At 35.4% G+C, this 16163-nt stretch overlaps 3 protein-coding genes across 5 annotated transcripts; 1 reads left to right on the top strand and 2 right to left on the bottom strand.

Moving 5' to 3' along the window:
• Window positions 1-2386: 2386 nt before the first annotated feature.
• Window positions 2387-4404, bottom strand: LOC149678653 (uncharacterized). Its single transcript, XM_089835916.1, has 5 exons — window positions 4395-4404; window positions 4227-4334; window positions 3935-4155; window positions 3344-3624; window positions 2387-3289 (listed from the first exon to the last, which is right to left on the bottom strand). Exons 1-5 carry the CDS (start codon window positions 4402-4404, stop codon window positions 3046-3048), a joined length of 864 nt encoding a protein of 287 aa, XP_089692042.1. The 3' UTR covers window positions 2387-3045.
• On the top strand, window positions 4403-4828 carry LOC149678652 (uncharacterized). The gene is made up of 2 exons (XM_089835915.1): window positions 4403-4625; window positions 4707-4828. The coding sequence occupies exons 1-2, from the start codon at window positions 4403-4405 to the stop codon at window positions 4796-4798; spliced, it is 315 nt and encodes a 104-aa protein (XP_089692041.1). The 3' UTR covers window positions 4799-4828.
• Window positions 4829-10497: 5669 nt separating this feature from the next.
• Window positions 10498-16079, bottom strand: LOC149678651 (uncharacterized). 3 transcript variants are annotated; one of them, XM_089836591.1, is made up of 8 exons: window positions 14332-16079; window positions 13668-13744; window positions 13148-13606; window positions 12892-13056; window positions 12680-12821; window positions 12388-12608; window positions 11779-12059; window positions 10498-11726 (listed from the first exon to the last, which is right to left on the bottom strand). In XM_089836591.1, the coding sequence occupies exons 3-8, from the start codon at window positions 13217-13219 to the stop codon at window positions 11471-11473; spliced, it is 1137 nt and encodes a 378-aa protein (XP_089692717.1). In that variant the 5' UTR covers window positions 13220-13606; window positions 13668-13744; window positions 14332-16079; the 3' UTR covers window positions 10498-11470. The 3 variants fall into 3 exon arrangements, with proteins under 3 accessions (XP_089692717.1, XP_089692716.1, XP_089692718.1); XM_089836590.1 differs by lacking the exon at window positions 14332-16079 and having other exon boundaries at window positions 13148-13292; window positions 13421-13606; window positions 13668-14101; XM_089836592.1 differs by lacking the exon at window positions 14332-16079 and having other exon boundaries at window positions 11476-11721; window positions 13668-14103.
• Between the last annotated feature and the right edge of the window lie 84 nt (window positions 16080-16163).

Genomic DNA, 16163 nt, shown 5'->3' with positions numbered 1-16163 from the left:
TTTAGGGTATACAAGTGAGCTGATGCTCTATAAGGGATAAGAAAAAGCGCAATTGCGTGAACCTTTGGTGGAAGCCCTACCATTGGGAGGCTAGACGTTTCTCGTAACCCTAGCCTATCACCCAGGGCTGGATTAAGCAATTTTACAACCGGGGGCCGAGATAATGTGCGCCCCCTTAAGCCGAGAAAAAAGGAACAGCAAGTGTTGCTAGGGGGGAATTGTTTAACTCACTGCGCCCCAACAAGCCTTGCCGCCCTTGCGTCCTGCGATCGCCGCGTACATCTTAACACTTACGATGATAATGGAGTAGAAGTAACTATTGCTTTCTGTGAACTGTGAACGCGGTCTGGATATTGCATGCACGTTTGCTCCGATTTGCCAGTTGCGAACGCTGTGAGAGATACACCCCGACACACATATCCCGACACATCCAGTGTAATACCTCTCCGTGACGTACTCATCGCTACTCGGAGAGTTTAAAAACATTTTGACCCTTCTCTACAACATTTTTTAGCTTTATTTTTCTAAGTCTGATATTGGTGGTAAGCTAGTGTTGCCATAGACTTTAGAAAGGGGATATCTTGGGTTTTATTTGTTTGATAGTTTAATTATTTATTTTCTCTAAATGTACATTCTTTAATTATCCAAAGATGAAAGGAAAAGGGTAAAATTTTAGAATTTAACTTCGAGGAACTACATTAGTCGTAAATGGTGATCTTATTTTAGGCAATTCCACAAAGTTCATAGCATATTGAGTTACTTTTGAATGGTTTAATACTATTTCAGGGGAATCTGTATTTTCGTATCTGAGTAAAGCTGATTAATATTTGAAATAAATTTGTACATTAATCTTCACATTTACGTCTTTTTTCAATGTATATTCATTTAACTCTTACTTATTAACAAAAATTTGGATTTTAGGTTACCAATTTATCCAAAATTAAACGTAAATCAAATTTATTAAATTAAGACCGTTCTTCCCAAACGCTGTCCCAAATTTTTACAAACAAACTTCCAAATACAAAAATCCAAATAAATATTAACATGCCTTCGAATTAAATTATGATGTATTTATAATACGTTTAGTTCAAAATTTCCGAATCGTATAAAAAAGGATATCACCATTTCAAGGGGTTATTAACTCACCAAAAGATAAAAGTCGTTTTAAGAATAGCATTTATGTTTAAAATTACATTAATTAATTATAATTTCATTTAACGAAAAAGCATTTATATGTACAGTACAACATTAAATTATTTATTTTCAAGTATAGCTATTTTTTAGGCCTGTGCGGGTAGTGATTTTTGGGTTTCGGGTCGGGTACGGGTAGTTGAAAAAACTTCCAATCGGGTATCGGGTCGGGTACCCGGATTTCTAACGGGTACTCGAATAATTAGGCCTAGCTAAACTACCATTAGTCGGGTGCTTTTCGGGTAGCAAAAAATCATATCGGGTACTTATCGGGATGAAATACTTTAATTTGTGAAAAAAATAAGTGTCATGAAAGACTTGGATACCATTATGGCGAAAAGTACAAAAATAAGACGCTAAAGGTGGAATTCATAAACGTCTGACGCAACGCAATTTAGTACAGGCAAAGGCAGGGCGTCGTGCGCAAACTTCCGCCTTTTGCGCACGACGCCCTGCCTTTGCCTGTACTAAATTGCGTTGCGTCAGACGTTTATGAATTCCACCTTAAGCTATTAGCGAGGATTGAAATAATGAATAATACTGAGCAGTGAGCATTGTGGAAAAGTTTACTCAAACTTAAGATCTTCTAAGTTCAAGAAACTTTGCCAAACCAATACCCGATTGTCCTAAGCCTTGTCACGGGTAATGAGCGGGAAAAATTTAAATATTCGAATAATTTCGGGTATTAAGAAATAAAGTTTTCGGGTATCGGGTCGGGTACCCGACCCGATACCCGACCGGGTAATTTTCGGGTACCGGGTACTCGCACAGGCCTACTATTTTTATGTACAAAATAAAATGATTTTGTTGTAAAAGCATTTATATGTATAAAATTATTTCGTTTTACGAAAAAGCTTTTAAATGTGGCAAATTTAATTATTTCGTTATATAGTTAAAGCATTAATATGTATAAATTTAAATTATTTCGTTATATAGTTAAAGCATTAATATGTATAAATTTAAATTATTTCGTTTTAAGCACTCTTGTTAGAACTCCAAAAACAAACTCATTTGAACGTCAAAATGATCCTATTTAAACGCCAAAAACGCTCTAGTTTGAATACTAATACATTCCTATTTGAACGCTAAAACGACCATGTCTGGTTTTAAGCAAAAGCATATATATATATGTACAATATTAAATTATTTAGTTTTAAGGAGAAGTTTTCATAGGTATAAAAAATTAAATTATTTCGTTTTACGTAAAAGCATTTATATGTAGAAAATTTAATTATTTCGTTAAGTAAAAGCATTTATATGTAGAAAATTTAATTATTTCGTTAAGTAAAAGCATTTATATGTAGAAAATTTAATTATTTCGTTAAGTAAAAGCATTTATATGTAGAAAATTTAATTATTTCGTTAAGTAAAAGCATTTATATGTACAAAACGAAATTATATAGATTAAAGCAAAAGCATTTACATGTACAATATTAAATTATTTGGTTTTATGGACACATTTTTATAGGTAGAAAATTAAATTATTTAGTTTCATGTAAAAGTACCAATGTGTAGAAATTTAAATTATTTCGTTAAGTAAAAGCAATTATGTTTACAAAATTAAATTATTTCGTTAAGTAAAAGCAATTATGTTTACAAAATTAAATTATTTCGTTAAGTAAAAGCAATTATGTGTACAAAATTAAATTATTTCGTTAAGTAAAAGCAATTATGTGTACAAAATTAAATTATTTCGTTTTAAGTTAGAAAGCATTATAAATACAAAATTCAATCAAATCATCTACTTGTCTCCACAACATATTTACTCTTATTGTAGTGTTTGAAAGTTACCGTCACTGCCTTTATTATACAAATTATCCATTTAAGAATATAAACTCTATGTGAGCTTCGTTGCTAGACTATTCTCGGTTTCCTCGACTTCTTGACAAACAGCAGAAGTGATAAGGCCTTCTCGAGTATAAAAGCCATTAAGGCAATGACGTTTCCCATGTGGTACAGAGAAAGAAGGCTTTCGACTTCCTTAACGGATATCGTTGAAAAATCGTCCGGTGGCTCTTCCCATTTGATGAGATCGATCGAATATCGTGCTTTGTAGAAGTGGCGGAATAAGAGGTCGTTTTCGTTGCAAGCCTGTATCCTGTAACGAAGAAAATTTCAGAATCATCTTTGTTTTTTTTTTTGGTGTTCTTACATTTGATTGCCTATCTCCATGTTCTTTGATTGCGAGAAATTGTAGGAAACGGCAAAGACTAAAAGGTTATCCTCAATAGACGGCGAGAAGTAGTATTTGTTCGCATACTGTATTTTATTTTCCATTCTTTGATTTTCGAGCAGAAGAAATTGAGTTATCATTGTCCCAACGACCATGAACTTCCTCTTATCACCGACGTTATCCGAGACGTTGACAAACTCGTCTCCTAAAATCCCGTTTTCAACAGGGAGTATAGAACTTTCTGGGATGGACACGTTGACCTATAGTTATGAATTTTTAGAATTTTTTCAATCATTCAATAATATAGAAGCAAGGGCTATTATACACTTTTTCCAACCCACAAAGGGCCAGAAATTAGATATTATTATATGGGTTGTAGTTTGAAATTAAGTTTGAAATTTGGTTTTAATTGCGTATAGTTCAAACATTTGTTATGATTCGAAATTTTACAACAAAAACGGTTATAAATTACACGAGTTCGGATTGAGTATAAATAGAAAATCTGTGACGAGATTATCTTAATAAGAAAAATAGCTATTGTCCGATCAATATATGTAATTACGCACTTACCTTATTTCTAAAAGAAGCGAATTCGTCAGTACCGCCCCAAAACCAGACATTTTTAAAATCCTGTTTGAGGAGTTGGTCGATGGTGTCGACAGTATCGTAATCTTTCTCTGTGAAATCCGACTTCAGTTTCCCTGATATTTCGAAGATAATGAAAGTGGTCGCGATCAACCAGGACATGGCTGTCACGCGCCACATGATCGCTTTCTCAACACGAGCGTACGCTGTAATCACAAAATACAAATCGAGTCCCAGGCATGATACAGGTGCATCTCTTGAATTAGAAATGACTTACGTTCGAAGAAAAAAAGGAGTATATTTTTCCAAATCATTTCGAAGAAAGTAAGGATGAACGGTGGACCACCTTCTTTACTGGGCGTGGCTAAAGCCAAGACGATTGACACTACCAATAGACTTGAAAACCAAGATAGCGTGAACTATATAGGTAGTGTGGGAAAAATACGGTAATACATGTTCTTAAAATGTTCGGAGAAATTTCCTATTACTTCTCCTTCCATATCGAGGAAAGACAGAGATGGTTTCTTCGTCATCTTCGGGATTGAAGAAAGGATAAAGGTTGATACCGATTCATACACGGCAGTGATGCGACATTTCATGGCGGGAGAATACAAACTACCGGCTTGCACCGGAAAAGACAGCACGTCTATTGACTGTCAAAAACGATACAAAGCCAGTAAGCCACATCTCAATTCTTTTACTAATATATCTTCATTATTGTGAAGAGAGATTCATTGAATCTCTTTAAAACGGACAGGCAATCAAACAGTCTTACACCTTAAGTGGCCAGGAAACCGGTCGCTGATCAGTTCGCCAATTTATAACCGCTTTACGTTATTTATTTGGTGAATAACCTATTTAAACTACTTTGAAATAAATTACACCTTGCCTCGTCATTTACGTACTTGACAAAACCTAATTTAAAAACTTTTCCCCTTTTAGTTAATGAGTACTCGGTGGTACCATATAGTTGGGACTTGAAAGGGGTAAGTTTCTATTCTGGAGTAGCATTGGGGGTGGTAATAAGTCGTCAAATAGACTTGGTTTTTGCTATAACCAAGTGGAAAAATGTTTCTGAGTAACCAAACACTCCGTATCCGGGGTAAAGTTTCGTTCATACATTGGATGGACCTTTCCTTAGCGCTATGGAGTATGCTACTAAAGAAAACAAACTTACCAACTCCAAGGTTGAGTACTCCTTAAGAACAGGGGCCATTTGGATTCGATATGACTAATCTAAGGAAACTCGAAAAAATCTCAAGGTGGCTCATTTTCAATATAGAGTTTAATAAAGTTTGCTTCTAACCGAAAAGTTTTTAATCAATATCAAATATTTGTTATCAGTAAATATCATTTTGGAGCTTTGTTTCAAGAGTTCAGTGAACACATAACTACGGTCCGTTGATCTTTCAGGAAAGTTATTTTATCAATTAAGCTCCTGGATACCTGGAAACTGCATTCTTCCACGAATTCACGTTCAAATATAACTGGCAAGTGTTAGTGATGCCTCACGTGCAGCGTCGCGCGCGCTGTTGTGCGGGTGTGTAATTTTCAAATTACCTCTGGCAAATCACTCCCTCTTCTTATTTCAGTGAGATCATTGAAAGGTATCTCCACCACACTGGTGCTTCGAAGAAAGTTTTCGTATTATTTTGGCAACACGTTGAGAGGAAATTTGACAGACTTACCTGATGTTAAACCTTTTCATGTAAAACTCTGGTATGGCAGAATAGAGATTATCGGCGATCTCAAAACCAACAGTTTCCTTTGAACAAAAAAATGCCAAATTTAGACATACGAAATAAGATAAGTGAAACTTCAATGAAGTATCTCCGTTTTTTAAGTGAGGATTTTTTATCGATTCTTCTACTAATCATAAGACCAATGTGCATAGCGAAACATCCAGGAAATACCTTCGGGTGATTTTGAAATTCAAATTAGTTTGAGATTTCATGTATAATTTTAAATCGCGTTAAGTCCTGACTTCTTGTTAACAAAATTCTCATGCATGCTCTATATCTCGCGCCACGATTGTGACATCGCAGGCATCTACGATCAAATCTCGTGCTAAATTTCATTCGAAAAGAGCGTGCCACGAGAATTTAGTTAACCAGAAAGCAGGGCGTTACGTGGTGGTTTGGTCAGAGGGGCTTATTTAAGATTATACATGAAATCTCAAACTAAATTGAATTTTAAAATCACCCAAAGGTATTTCCTGTCCAGATTGGTCTTATGATTAGAAAAAATCACTCGATTTTCCTATTCACCCTCCCTTTAAGCGTTGAACTGCGTTGAAAGACACTGAGATATGACCTTAAAAATTGATGTCTAAATACCTCGACTACTCCCATCCGGACGTGGTTCATTTTGAATAAATTAAAATAGTAAAGACGGGCGTGGGTCAAGTGTGATTTATTTCAACGCTTTCTTGAATATCATTATGCGGAACTGAAGAACTCCTGTCTATGTTTGTGGTTTGGTGTATTTTTGAGGAGCGTAAGAAAGAGACTCTGAGCTAGATCTACGTCTTGACACACAAGACACGGTGCTTATGAGGAACCGCGCTGCAAAGGTTGAAGTTAAACTCTCAGTGTAAAATACCTGGTTTCATAATTAAGTGTAATTATATATAATGTTTACGTTCGAAAAACAGCCAGTATTTTAAGACTTGTGTTTTCGAAAATTTTATAAATAAAACGCGAGAGTTTATATTACATTTAAAGTAATTAAGACCTTATTTCCGCGAGTTAATGTATAGTTCATTTTTAACTACCACAATTTTCAGTAGTTTATAGCTGGTGCATTTCTATGGTATTATGGAATTTAATTATATTCAACCTCAAGAAACCATCATTATAGTTAAGCCATTATTTTTAATGGTTATACTTTATCGCTTAACGTCCCTTGTCAAAAAAAGGTAAAGATCCGTTATACTCAAGAACTTTAAAAATTAAATTAAGTTCATGAAAGGTTTTTGTGAAAAAGACCAGGAAATGGAGAGAACACATTTTCTAATCGCTTTAGTTTGATGAAATATTCTGAAAATCTTAATCTTTTAAAAATTTATATTTAACTTTAGTAATTAAAGGTAATAGTCCGTACGTGTTAATGGTAATTATAACTTTACTTTCCGACTTGCGGTTGAGAGAACATTTTAACGACTGGACTTTAGGTGAAGTCATCAGCTTTTAAATCTATTTCAAAAAGTTCATATTAAATTACCGTATTATTCCCAAGATTATAGCATTCGCTGCTTCGCATTTTAAATGGAACGTCGACTTTAATTTAATTACCTTATTTTTCCATGTGCGTTAAGCCGTTTATCTTAATTAAGTCGATTAGAGTTAAAACCAAGGAAAATGTTAGAACGCTATGCTGAAGTACTTAAAAAAATGTTTTCGAAGTTTACTTCAAAAAATTCATGTCTGAAACATGGGGGTAATAAAAATTCATTATATTTCGTCCCCCATGGTGAAATCTATCAAAATATCCACTTATAAATCTTATTAAATTGATCTTTCCAGTGAATTTAATACTTCATACTTACATTAACTAATAATGTTAAATGGAAAGTTCCTTAAAATGTACACAAATTATTCTTATAAAAATTATCTTTCCTACAATATTTTAAAACCTAGCTATTTTTAACGATTAAATTCTAGCATATGCCTCTTCACAGAAGTCCATTAAATTAGCCAAGGCCAATTTAAAGGACTTCTGCTCTTTGAAATTTAGGGTGTACAAGTGAACCGATTCTCCATAAGGGATAAGAAAAAGCGCAATTGCGTGAACTTTTGGAGGAAGCCCTGCCATTGGGAGGCTAGACGTTTCTCGTAACCCTAGCCGATCACCCAGGACAGGATTAAGAAATTTTGCACCGGGGACCGAGATAATATGCGCCCCCTTAAGCCGAGAAAAAATGAACAGTAAGTGTTGATAGGGGGGAATTGTTTAACTCAATGCGCACCCAAAAACCCTTGCGCCCGGGGGCCAGTGCCCCCTCGCCCTCCCCCCTTTAATCTGATCCGCGATCACCGCGTACATCTTAACACTAAGGATGATAATGGAGTAGAAGTAAATATTGCTTTCTGTGAACTGCGAACTCGGTCCGGATATTGTGAACACGTTTGCTCCATTTGCCAACTGCAAACGGGATGACAGGCACAGACACACCCCGAACGTCCAGTTTAATACCTCCCCATAACGTCATCGTCACTCGCGGAGAGGTAAACAAGTTGGGAAAACCAAAATATTACCTCTCCGAGTCAAGACGACTACTTACAAACTTATTTACCCAGATATGGAAATGTTTATGAAATATTAAAGCTGTATACAAAGCATAGCAAATATACTGTAAATCAGACGACATTTTACATCCAATAATGATATACTTGTACACATTAAAATCATCCGTTGGGGGAAAAACGGGAAATGAAGAGATAAAACTTTGGAGGGATATTACCTTTACGTGTTTGTAAAGGCCCAATTTTCTACTCCTCAACTGTATGCCCTCTATGTTCAAAGCCATATTCACAACAGGGTTGCCATGTAAACACTATCCTCTCGTTTCATCTCAACGATTTTCTTAGTTTGTCAACATGACTGTTAACGTTACATAACACCAAAGCTTATTTGTGGCTACACACACTGAAAGTAAATGCGTACCATAAAAAGCATGAAAACACGAAGCTATTATCCGATTACGATCAGACCTTTCACTGGTCTGGGACTCTGGGCTGCGTTCAGCAGAGCTCACCAAAAAAGACGGCGGATTTTGGAAATGTTTACCGGTGAAGTCTGTCGTCATAGCTTTTCTCCGGTCATCGGCGTTTTATAAATGACGCTAGCGCAATAAAGCGTGCAAGGTACCAAGGCTTAACAAAAATTGTATGATAACATATTTATAGAGATAGATAACAACTTTTATAATTAAACTTAGAAACTAACATATCTCTTAAAATTCTCGCGTGATCAACTGGTTTCACGCCAATTAAATAGCTATAGTCCCATAAAGCTATTTGTATTAATTCCTCCATGGTTTTTTCGCCAGGCTGAGAACTATGCGTTTTACGTCACGTTATCCAAAGAGCCGACTATTTCCTTTGAAGACCGCGCTAGCTCAACGCTAAGCACCGTGACGTCAATATTCAAAAACAAAATCCCGTTATGTATGACACTGCTCAAAGCGCTGGGCTCTGCTGAACGCGGCCCAGATTTCCACCATGATTACATAATCTAAGCCTAATTATTTAAAAGTGTATTTAACTTTCGGCTCACTCTGAACCGTTAATGTCTCTGCATTACAGAAACGAAAACCAAACGTTTACTTTTTGGTTCATTGGCCTATTGACAAATAAAAGTTCATTTGACCAACATAGTAGCGTAGTGCTCGTATTCACTTTAGAAAGGATTATTCTATATACAGATGTAGTATAGCTTAAGTAATATAGAAACATCCATTTTAAATAATAATATTAAAAAAAATCTTTGGAATATCAAAATGAAATAGAGCTTTAAAGCTACAAAAGTACTAAATACATCATAATTACGAAAAATATTTCCACATATTCACTTCATATTAAGGATAAAGGGAATATTATGGTTCTGTAGGATTCCTTTACACATCAAAACAAAACGAACTTCTAACGCAGCGCACTACTGTAACAACGGACGGACACACACAGACAAAAACATAGACTGTTTTTTAACTCTTTCCGTATTAATTTTGAATTGAGAAAAGAGATTATCTTAAATATTAAAATAAATATAATTAATATTTAATATTTTCTTCGTTAGTTATTCGCCTTATTGAACGTTACATCGTTTTAAAAAAGAAAAATTAATCATTCTTGAAAGACTTGACTAATATTGGCGTTTGAAATGAAGCATACGCCGGTTGCTTTGCCTTACTCAAATAGGTAGTATATAAGGGTGTCGAACAACAGTTGAAAGCAAGAACAACCGCAATTGCGAAAACCTTTGGTGGACAACCCACCCTAGGGAGGCTAGACGTTTCTCGTAACCCTAGCTGATCGCCGCGAATGTCTTAAACCCAACGATGACGATGGAGTAGAAGCCAGGTGTGCAGACTGGTGTCCATGTGGGATGGACAAAAACAAAGACCAGCAGATGGTGGTGTAGAAGCCAGGTGTACAGACTGGTGTCCATGTGGGATGGACATAAACAAAGACCAGATAATGGTGGTGTTAGAAGCCAGTATGTACAGACTGGTGTCCATGTGGGATGGACATAAACAAAGACCAGAAGATGATGGTGATTAGAAGCCAGTATGTACAGTTTGGTGTCCGTGTGGAATGGACAAAGACCAGAAGATGGTGGTGTGAAAACTCAAGTAGAGGAGCCATTTCCGTGACTGTGAATGCAGTTCGGAAGTGGCGAACACGTTTGCTCCGATTTGGAAACTGCGAACGCGGTCACGTGGGTGTAACAACAGACACACACACAGACACACACACACACAGACAGACACACACACACGATCGTTACAGAACCTCTCCGTGACATACGTCACTCGGAGAGGTAAAAACATACTGACACTTCTCTACAACATTTTTCGCTTTGGAATTAGTGGTAAGCGTATGGTGTTGCCATAGACTTTTAGAAGGGAGATATCTTGGGGGTTTTTTTAATAGCTTGACAGTTTAATTATTTTTTTTCTCTAAATATGCTTTCTTTAATTATCCAAAAATTGCCGAAAACGAAATTTTAGAATCTAACTAAGATTAAACTATTTCGGTTTAAATAAAAGCATTTATATGTACAAAATTTACATATTTCGTTTTAAGTAAAAGCATTTAAATGTTCAAAATTAGTTCGTTTTAAGTAAAAGCAATTATATATACAAAATTAGATTATTTCGTTTCAAGAAAAAGAATTTATATGTTCAAAATTTAATTATTTCGTTTCAAGTAAAAGAATTTATGTGTTCAAAATTTAATTATTTCGATTTAAGTAGAACTAAATATATGTAAAATATTAAATTATTTCGTTTTAAGTAAAAGTGTTTATATGTAAAATAGTAAATTATTTCGTTTTAAATAAAAATATTTATATGTACAAGATTAAATTATTTCGTTTTAGATAAAAGCATTTATGTTCAAATTTTAATTACTTCGTTTTAAATAAAAGCATTTATTTGTTCAAAATTTAATTATTTCATTTTAAGTAAAAGCATTTAAATGTTCAGAATTTAATTATTTCGATTTAAGTAAAAGCATTTATATATAAAATATTAAATTATTTCGTTTTAAGTAAAAGCATTTATATGTAACATATTAAATTATTTCGTTTTAAGTAAAAGCAATTATATATAAAAAATTAAATAATTATTTTTAAGCAAAAGCGTTTATATACACAAAAATTAATTATTTATTTTTAAGTTAAAGGAGAAAATTAGAAAATTAAATTGAATCATCTACTTGTATTCACAAATTATTTACTCAAAAATTTGTGTTTTAAACACACCCTCACTGGATATATTACAAATAATCAGTTTACATGTTAGCATCGTTGCCTGATTATTCTCGGTTTTCTCAACTTCTTGACAAACAGCAGAAGTGATAAGGCCTTCTCGAGCATCAAAGCCATTAAGGCCATGACGTTTCCCATGTGGTACAGAGAAAGAAGGCTTTCGACTTCCTTAACGGATATCGTTGAAAAATCGTCCGGTGGCTCTTCCCATTTGATGAGATCCATCGAATATCGCGCTTTGTAGAAGTAACGGAATGTGAGATCGTTTTCGTTCGTAATCCCTAACCTGTAACGAAGAAAATAACAGAATCATCTTTGATTTTTTTTTGTGTTCTTACATTTGATTGACTATCTCCATGTTCTTTGATTGCGAGAAATTTTCAGAAACAGCAAAGACTAAAAGGTTATCCTCAATAGACGGCGAGAAGTAGTATTTGTTCGCATACTGTATTTTATTTTCCATTCTTTGATTTTCAAGCAGAAGAAATTGAGTTATCATTGTCCCAACGACCATGAACTTCCTCTTGTCACCGACGTTTTCCGAGACGTTGACAAACTCGTGTCCTAAAATTCCGTTTTCAACAGGGAGTATAGAACTTTCTGGGATGGACACGTTGACCTATAGTTATGAATATTTATAATTATTTCATTCATTCAATGACATAGAAACACATTCCTTAATAAGGACACTTTTTCAAACCCACACTACGAGAAATGAAATACTATACCTTTTCAGCTTTGCTAGTGCTGTAAAGTTAGGTTGTGGAAAATATGTACCCCCTTGGCCGCGAAACCTTGGGTCTAACTCGCAAAACATTATTAACCCTGGTAATGTTAAGCTCCAATGAGATTAACAATACACGAGTTCGGATTGAGTATAAATAGAAAATCCCGTACTTATGAGAAAAATAGCTATTATCCGATCGAAATATGTATTTCGCACTTACTTTTTTTCTGAAAGAAGCGAATTCGTCAGTACCGCCCCAAAACCAGATATTTTTAAAATCCTGTTTGAGGAGTTGGTCGATGGTGTCGACAGTGTCATAATCTTTCTCTGTGAAATCCGACTTCAGCTTCCCTGATATTTCGAAGATAATGAAAGTGGTCGCGATCAACCAGGACATGGCTGTCACGCGCCACGTGATCGCTTTCTCAACACGAGCGTACGCTGTAGTCACGACATAAAAGTCGAGTCCCAGGCATGATACAGGTGCATCTCTTGAATTAGAAATGACTTACGTTCGAAGAAAAAAAGGAGTATATTTTTCCAAATCATTTCGAAGAAAGTAAGGATGAACGGTGGACCACTTTGTTTATTGGGCGTGGCTAAAGCCATGACAATTGACACTGCCAATAGACTTGAAAGCCAAGATAGCGTGAACTATAGTTAATGTTGGAAAAAAAAACTTGCAATATATGTTCTGAAAATCTTCGGAGCAATTTCATATTACTTCTCCTTCCATATCGAGGAAAGACAGTGATGGTTTCTTAGTCAATTTCGGGATTGAAGAAAGGATAAAGGTTGATACCGTTTCATAAACGCCAGTGATGCGACATTTCATCGAGGGAGAATACAAACTATCGACTTGCATTGGAAAAAACAGCAGGTCCATTGACTGTCAAAAATGATACAAAGCCACATCTCATTTTTTTACTAATATATCTTCAATATTATGACGAGAGATTCACATGGAATCTCTTTAAAACCTTAAGTTGCCAGGAAGCCGGTCGACCATTTATTTTTCTCTCTAGTGTAGGGCTCTTTACTTCTAGTCTCATCTTACTTCTGTTGTGACTTATCTGAGGATACTCGAAAAAATCTCATGGTGGCTCATTTAGAAAAATTTTACTTCTACCGAGAATTTTTGTCAATATCAAATATTTTTAAGTAAATACTGGTAAATAACTTTTTGGAACACTGTTTCAAGAGTTCAGTGAACACATAACTACGCTCCGTTAAATCTTCAAGCTCCTGGCTACCTGCATGGAAACTGCATTCATCCACGAAACGACGTTCAAATATAACTGGCAAGTGTAAGTGAAGCCTCACGTGCAGCACCGAGCGCGTTGTTGTGCGGATGAGTAATATCCCAAATTACCTCTGGCAAATCACCCCCTCTTCTTATAGCATTGAGATCATCCAAAGGTATCTCCACCACACCGATGCTTCGAAGAAAGTTTTTGTATTACTTTGACGAGACGTTGAGAAGATATGTGACATACTTACCTGACGTTAAACCTTTTCGTGTAAAACTCTGGTATGGCAGAGTATAGATTATCGGCGATCTCAAAACCCACAGTTTCCTTTGAAAAAAAAAAGCCAAATTTAGACAAACGAAATAAGATATGTGAAACTTCAATGAAGTATCTCTGTTTTTAAAGTGAGGATTTTTTATCGATTCTTCAACTAATCATAAGACCAATGTGCATAGCGAAACATCCAGGAAATACCTCCGGGTGATTTTAAAATTCAATTTAGTTTGAGATTTCATGCCTAATATTAAATAAGCCCCTCTGACCAATCGCGTAACGCCCTGCTTTCTGGTTAACAAAATTCTCGAGGCACGCTCCTTTCGAATGAAAAGCACGAGATTTGATAAAATTTGCGCGCGATATCACAATCGTGGCGCGAGATAGAGCGTGCTATGAGAATTTTGTTAACAAGAAAGCTGCAGGACTTAACGCGATTGGTAGTAGGGACTTATTTAAAATTATACATGAAATCTCAAACTAAATTGAATTTTAAAATCACCCAAAGGTATTTCCTGTCCAGATTGGTCTTATAATTAGAAAAAATCACTTGATTTTCCTATTCACCCTCCTTTAAGCGTTGAATTGCGTTGAAAGACACTGAGATATGAACTTAAAAATTGAGGTATAAATATTCTTACCTCGACTACTCCCATCCGGAAGTGGTTCATTTTTAATAAATTAGAATAGTAAAGACTGGCGTTAAGCAAGTGTGATTTATTTCAACGCTTTCTTGAATATCATTACGCGGAACTGGAGAACTCCTGTTTATGTTTGTGGCTTGGTGTATTTTTGACGAGCGTAAGCATATATTACTGCTCTAAATGCGTAAGATAGAGACTCTGAGCTAGATCTACGTCTTGACATACAGGACACGGCGCATATGAGGAACAGCGCTTGAAAGGTTGAAGTTAAATCGTCAGCGCAAAATACGTGGTTTCATAATTAAATGTAATTATATATAATGCTCATGTTCGAGAACAGCCAGTATTTTAAGACTTGTGTTTTCGAAAATTTAATACGCGAGAGATTTCATATTATAATTAAAGTAATTATGGCCTTATTTCCGGGAGGTAATGTAAAGTTCATTTTTAACTACCATATTTTTCAGCCTCAAGAAACCATTATTAGTTAAGTCATTAATGTTAATGGGCATACTTTATCGCTTAATGAAGTGCTATTATGGCCCCTTGTAAAAAACGGAAATGGTCTGATTTCTTTAAAAATTAAATATTCTCGAGCCAAAGTTGAAGAATTTACTTTAGTTTCTGTGAAAAGAACAAGGAAATGGCAAGAATACCTTTTCTAATCGCTTTAGTTTGACGAAATACCATTAAAATAATTATCTTTTAAAAATTTATATTTAACTTTAGTAATTAAAGTAATAGTCCGTGCATGATTATGGTAATTATAACTTCACTTTCCGACTTGCGGTTGAGAGAACCATTCGTGAGCTAGGTCATTAAAATAAATTTTAAAACTGACCTGACTTTAGGTGAAGTTAGCAGCTCTTAGAGCTTTTTCCAAAAGTTCATATTAAATTACAGTAATAATCACAAGATTAGAGCATTGGCGTTTTTAATGCCATGTCGACTTTAAGGCAATTATCTCATTTTCTCATGACAGTTAAGACGTTTATCTTAATTATGTCGACTCAAGTTGAAACAAAGGAAAATGTTAACGGTTTGCTGAAGTTCTTCTAAACTGAAAAAATTTTAGAACTGAACTTCGTAAACCTTTTTTTACCTCTCTGAGTGACGATGATGTCACGGGGAGGTATTATACTGGACGTTTCTGTGTGTGTGTCTGTTCGCAGTTGGCGAATCGAAGAAAACTTGTCCGCTATATCCGGACTGCGATCGCAGTTCACAGAAAGGCATATTTTCTTCTGCTCCATTATCGTTAAGATTAAGAAGTATGCGGCGATCGGCTAGGGTTACGAGAAACGTCTAGCCTCCCAATAACATGTTTTTCACCAAAGGTTCACGCAATTGCGCTATTCTCTCTATTTATCTCTTTTATGCCTCGTCTACACTTGGAGAGGTTCATTTTGGTTTTCCAACTTGTTGTTTTCCGGATTAAGCCATAGTGTGTATTCAGAGAGAATTTATAATAGGGAGTGGAAGCTCTTGCCTTTGACAGTGCTAAACACAATGTAGCTGCACGCTAAAACTGGCCAGGTAAATTTCCGGTCACATGACACTCCTTTAATTTTAAAGTTTGCCCTCAATCACTGTTGGTTGTACAATTAACCATTAAGGGTTCGCGATTTGGAGTGCGATTGGCGCCATTTGGAGTTATTTTAAGTCAGACGTTTCCCTTTCCCTAAAAAGGTAGTGTCCATCTCCCCTAGAGACCCTCCCGCAACATTCTAGACCTACCCTAGAGAGAGGAGCCTCAAAAAATAGTACCGGAAATAGACCTGGCCAGTTTTGTTGATCACGTGATTTTTGAGCTACATAATATTCCTCAG

This window comes from Phalangium opilio, unplaced genomic scaffold, assembly GCF_054372755.1.
Source record: "Phalangium opilio isolate 3A_F unplaced genomic scaffold, DU_Popi_V2 ptg000042l_1, whole genome shotgun sequence".
Taxonomy (NCBI): domain Eukaryota; kingdom Metazoa; phylum Arthropoda; class Arachnida; order Opiliones; family Phalangiidae; genus Phalangium; species Phalangium opilio.
This window is presented reverse-complemented; position numbering and strand designations above follow the sequence as displayed.

Bases quoted from the DNA above. Each gene is read 5' to 3' on its own strand.
- LOC149678652 (XM_089835915.1), top strand. From the start codon at position 4,403: ATGTTCTTAAAATGTTCGGAGAAATTTCCTATTACTTCTCCTTCCATA. The intron at 4,626-4,706 runs GTAAGCCACATC...TAAAACGGACAG, and splicing joins TCAAAAACGATACAAAGCCA to GCAATCAAACAGTCTTACAC.
- LOC149678653 (XM_089835916.1), bottom strand. The intron at 3,625-3,934 runs GTAAGTGCGTAA...TCATAACTATAG, and splicing joins TCGCTTCTTTTAGAAATAAG to GTCAACGTGTCCATCCCAGA. The intron at 3,290-3,343 runs GTAAGAACACCA...TCTTCGTTACAG, and splicing joins ATGGAGATAGGCAATCAAAT to GATACAGGCTTGCAACGAAA.
- LOC149678651 (XM_089836591.1), bottom strand. From the start codon at position 13,219: ATGAGACTAGAAGTAAAGAGCCCTACACTAGAGAGAAAAATAAATGGT. The intron at 12,609-12,679 runs GTAAGTCATTTC...TCGTGACTACAG, and splicing joins ACTCCTTTTTTTCTTCGAAC to CGTACGCTCGTGTTGAGAAA. The intron at 12,060-12,387 runs GTAAGTGCGAAA...TCATAACTATAG, and splicing joins TCGCTTCTTTCAGAAAAAAA to GTCAACGTGTCCATCCCAGA.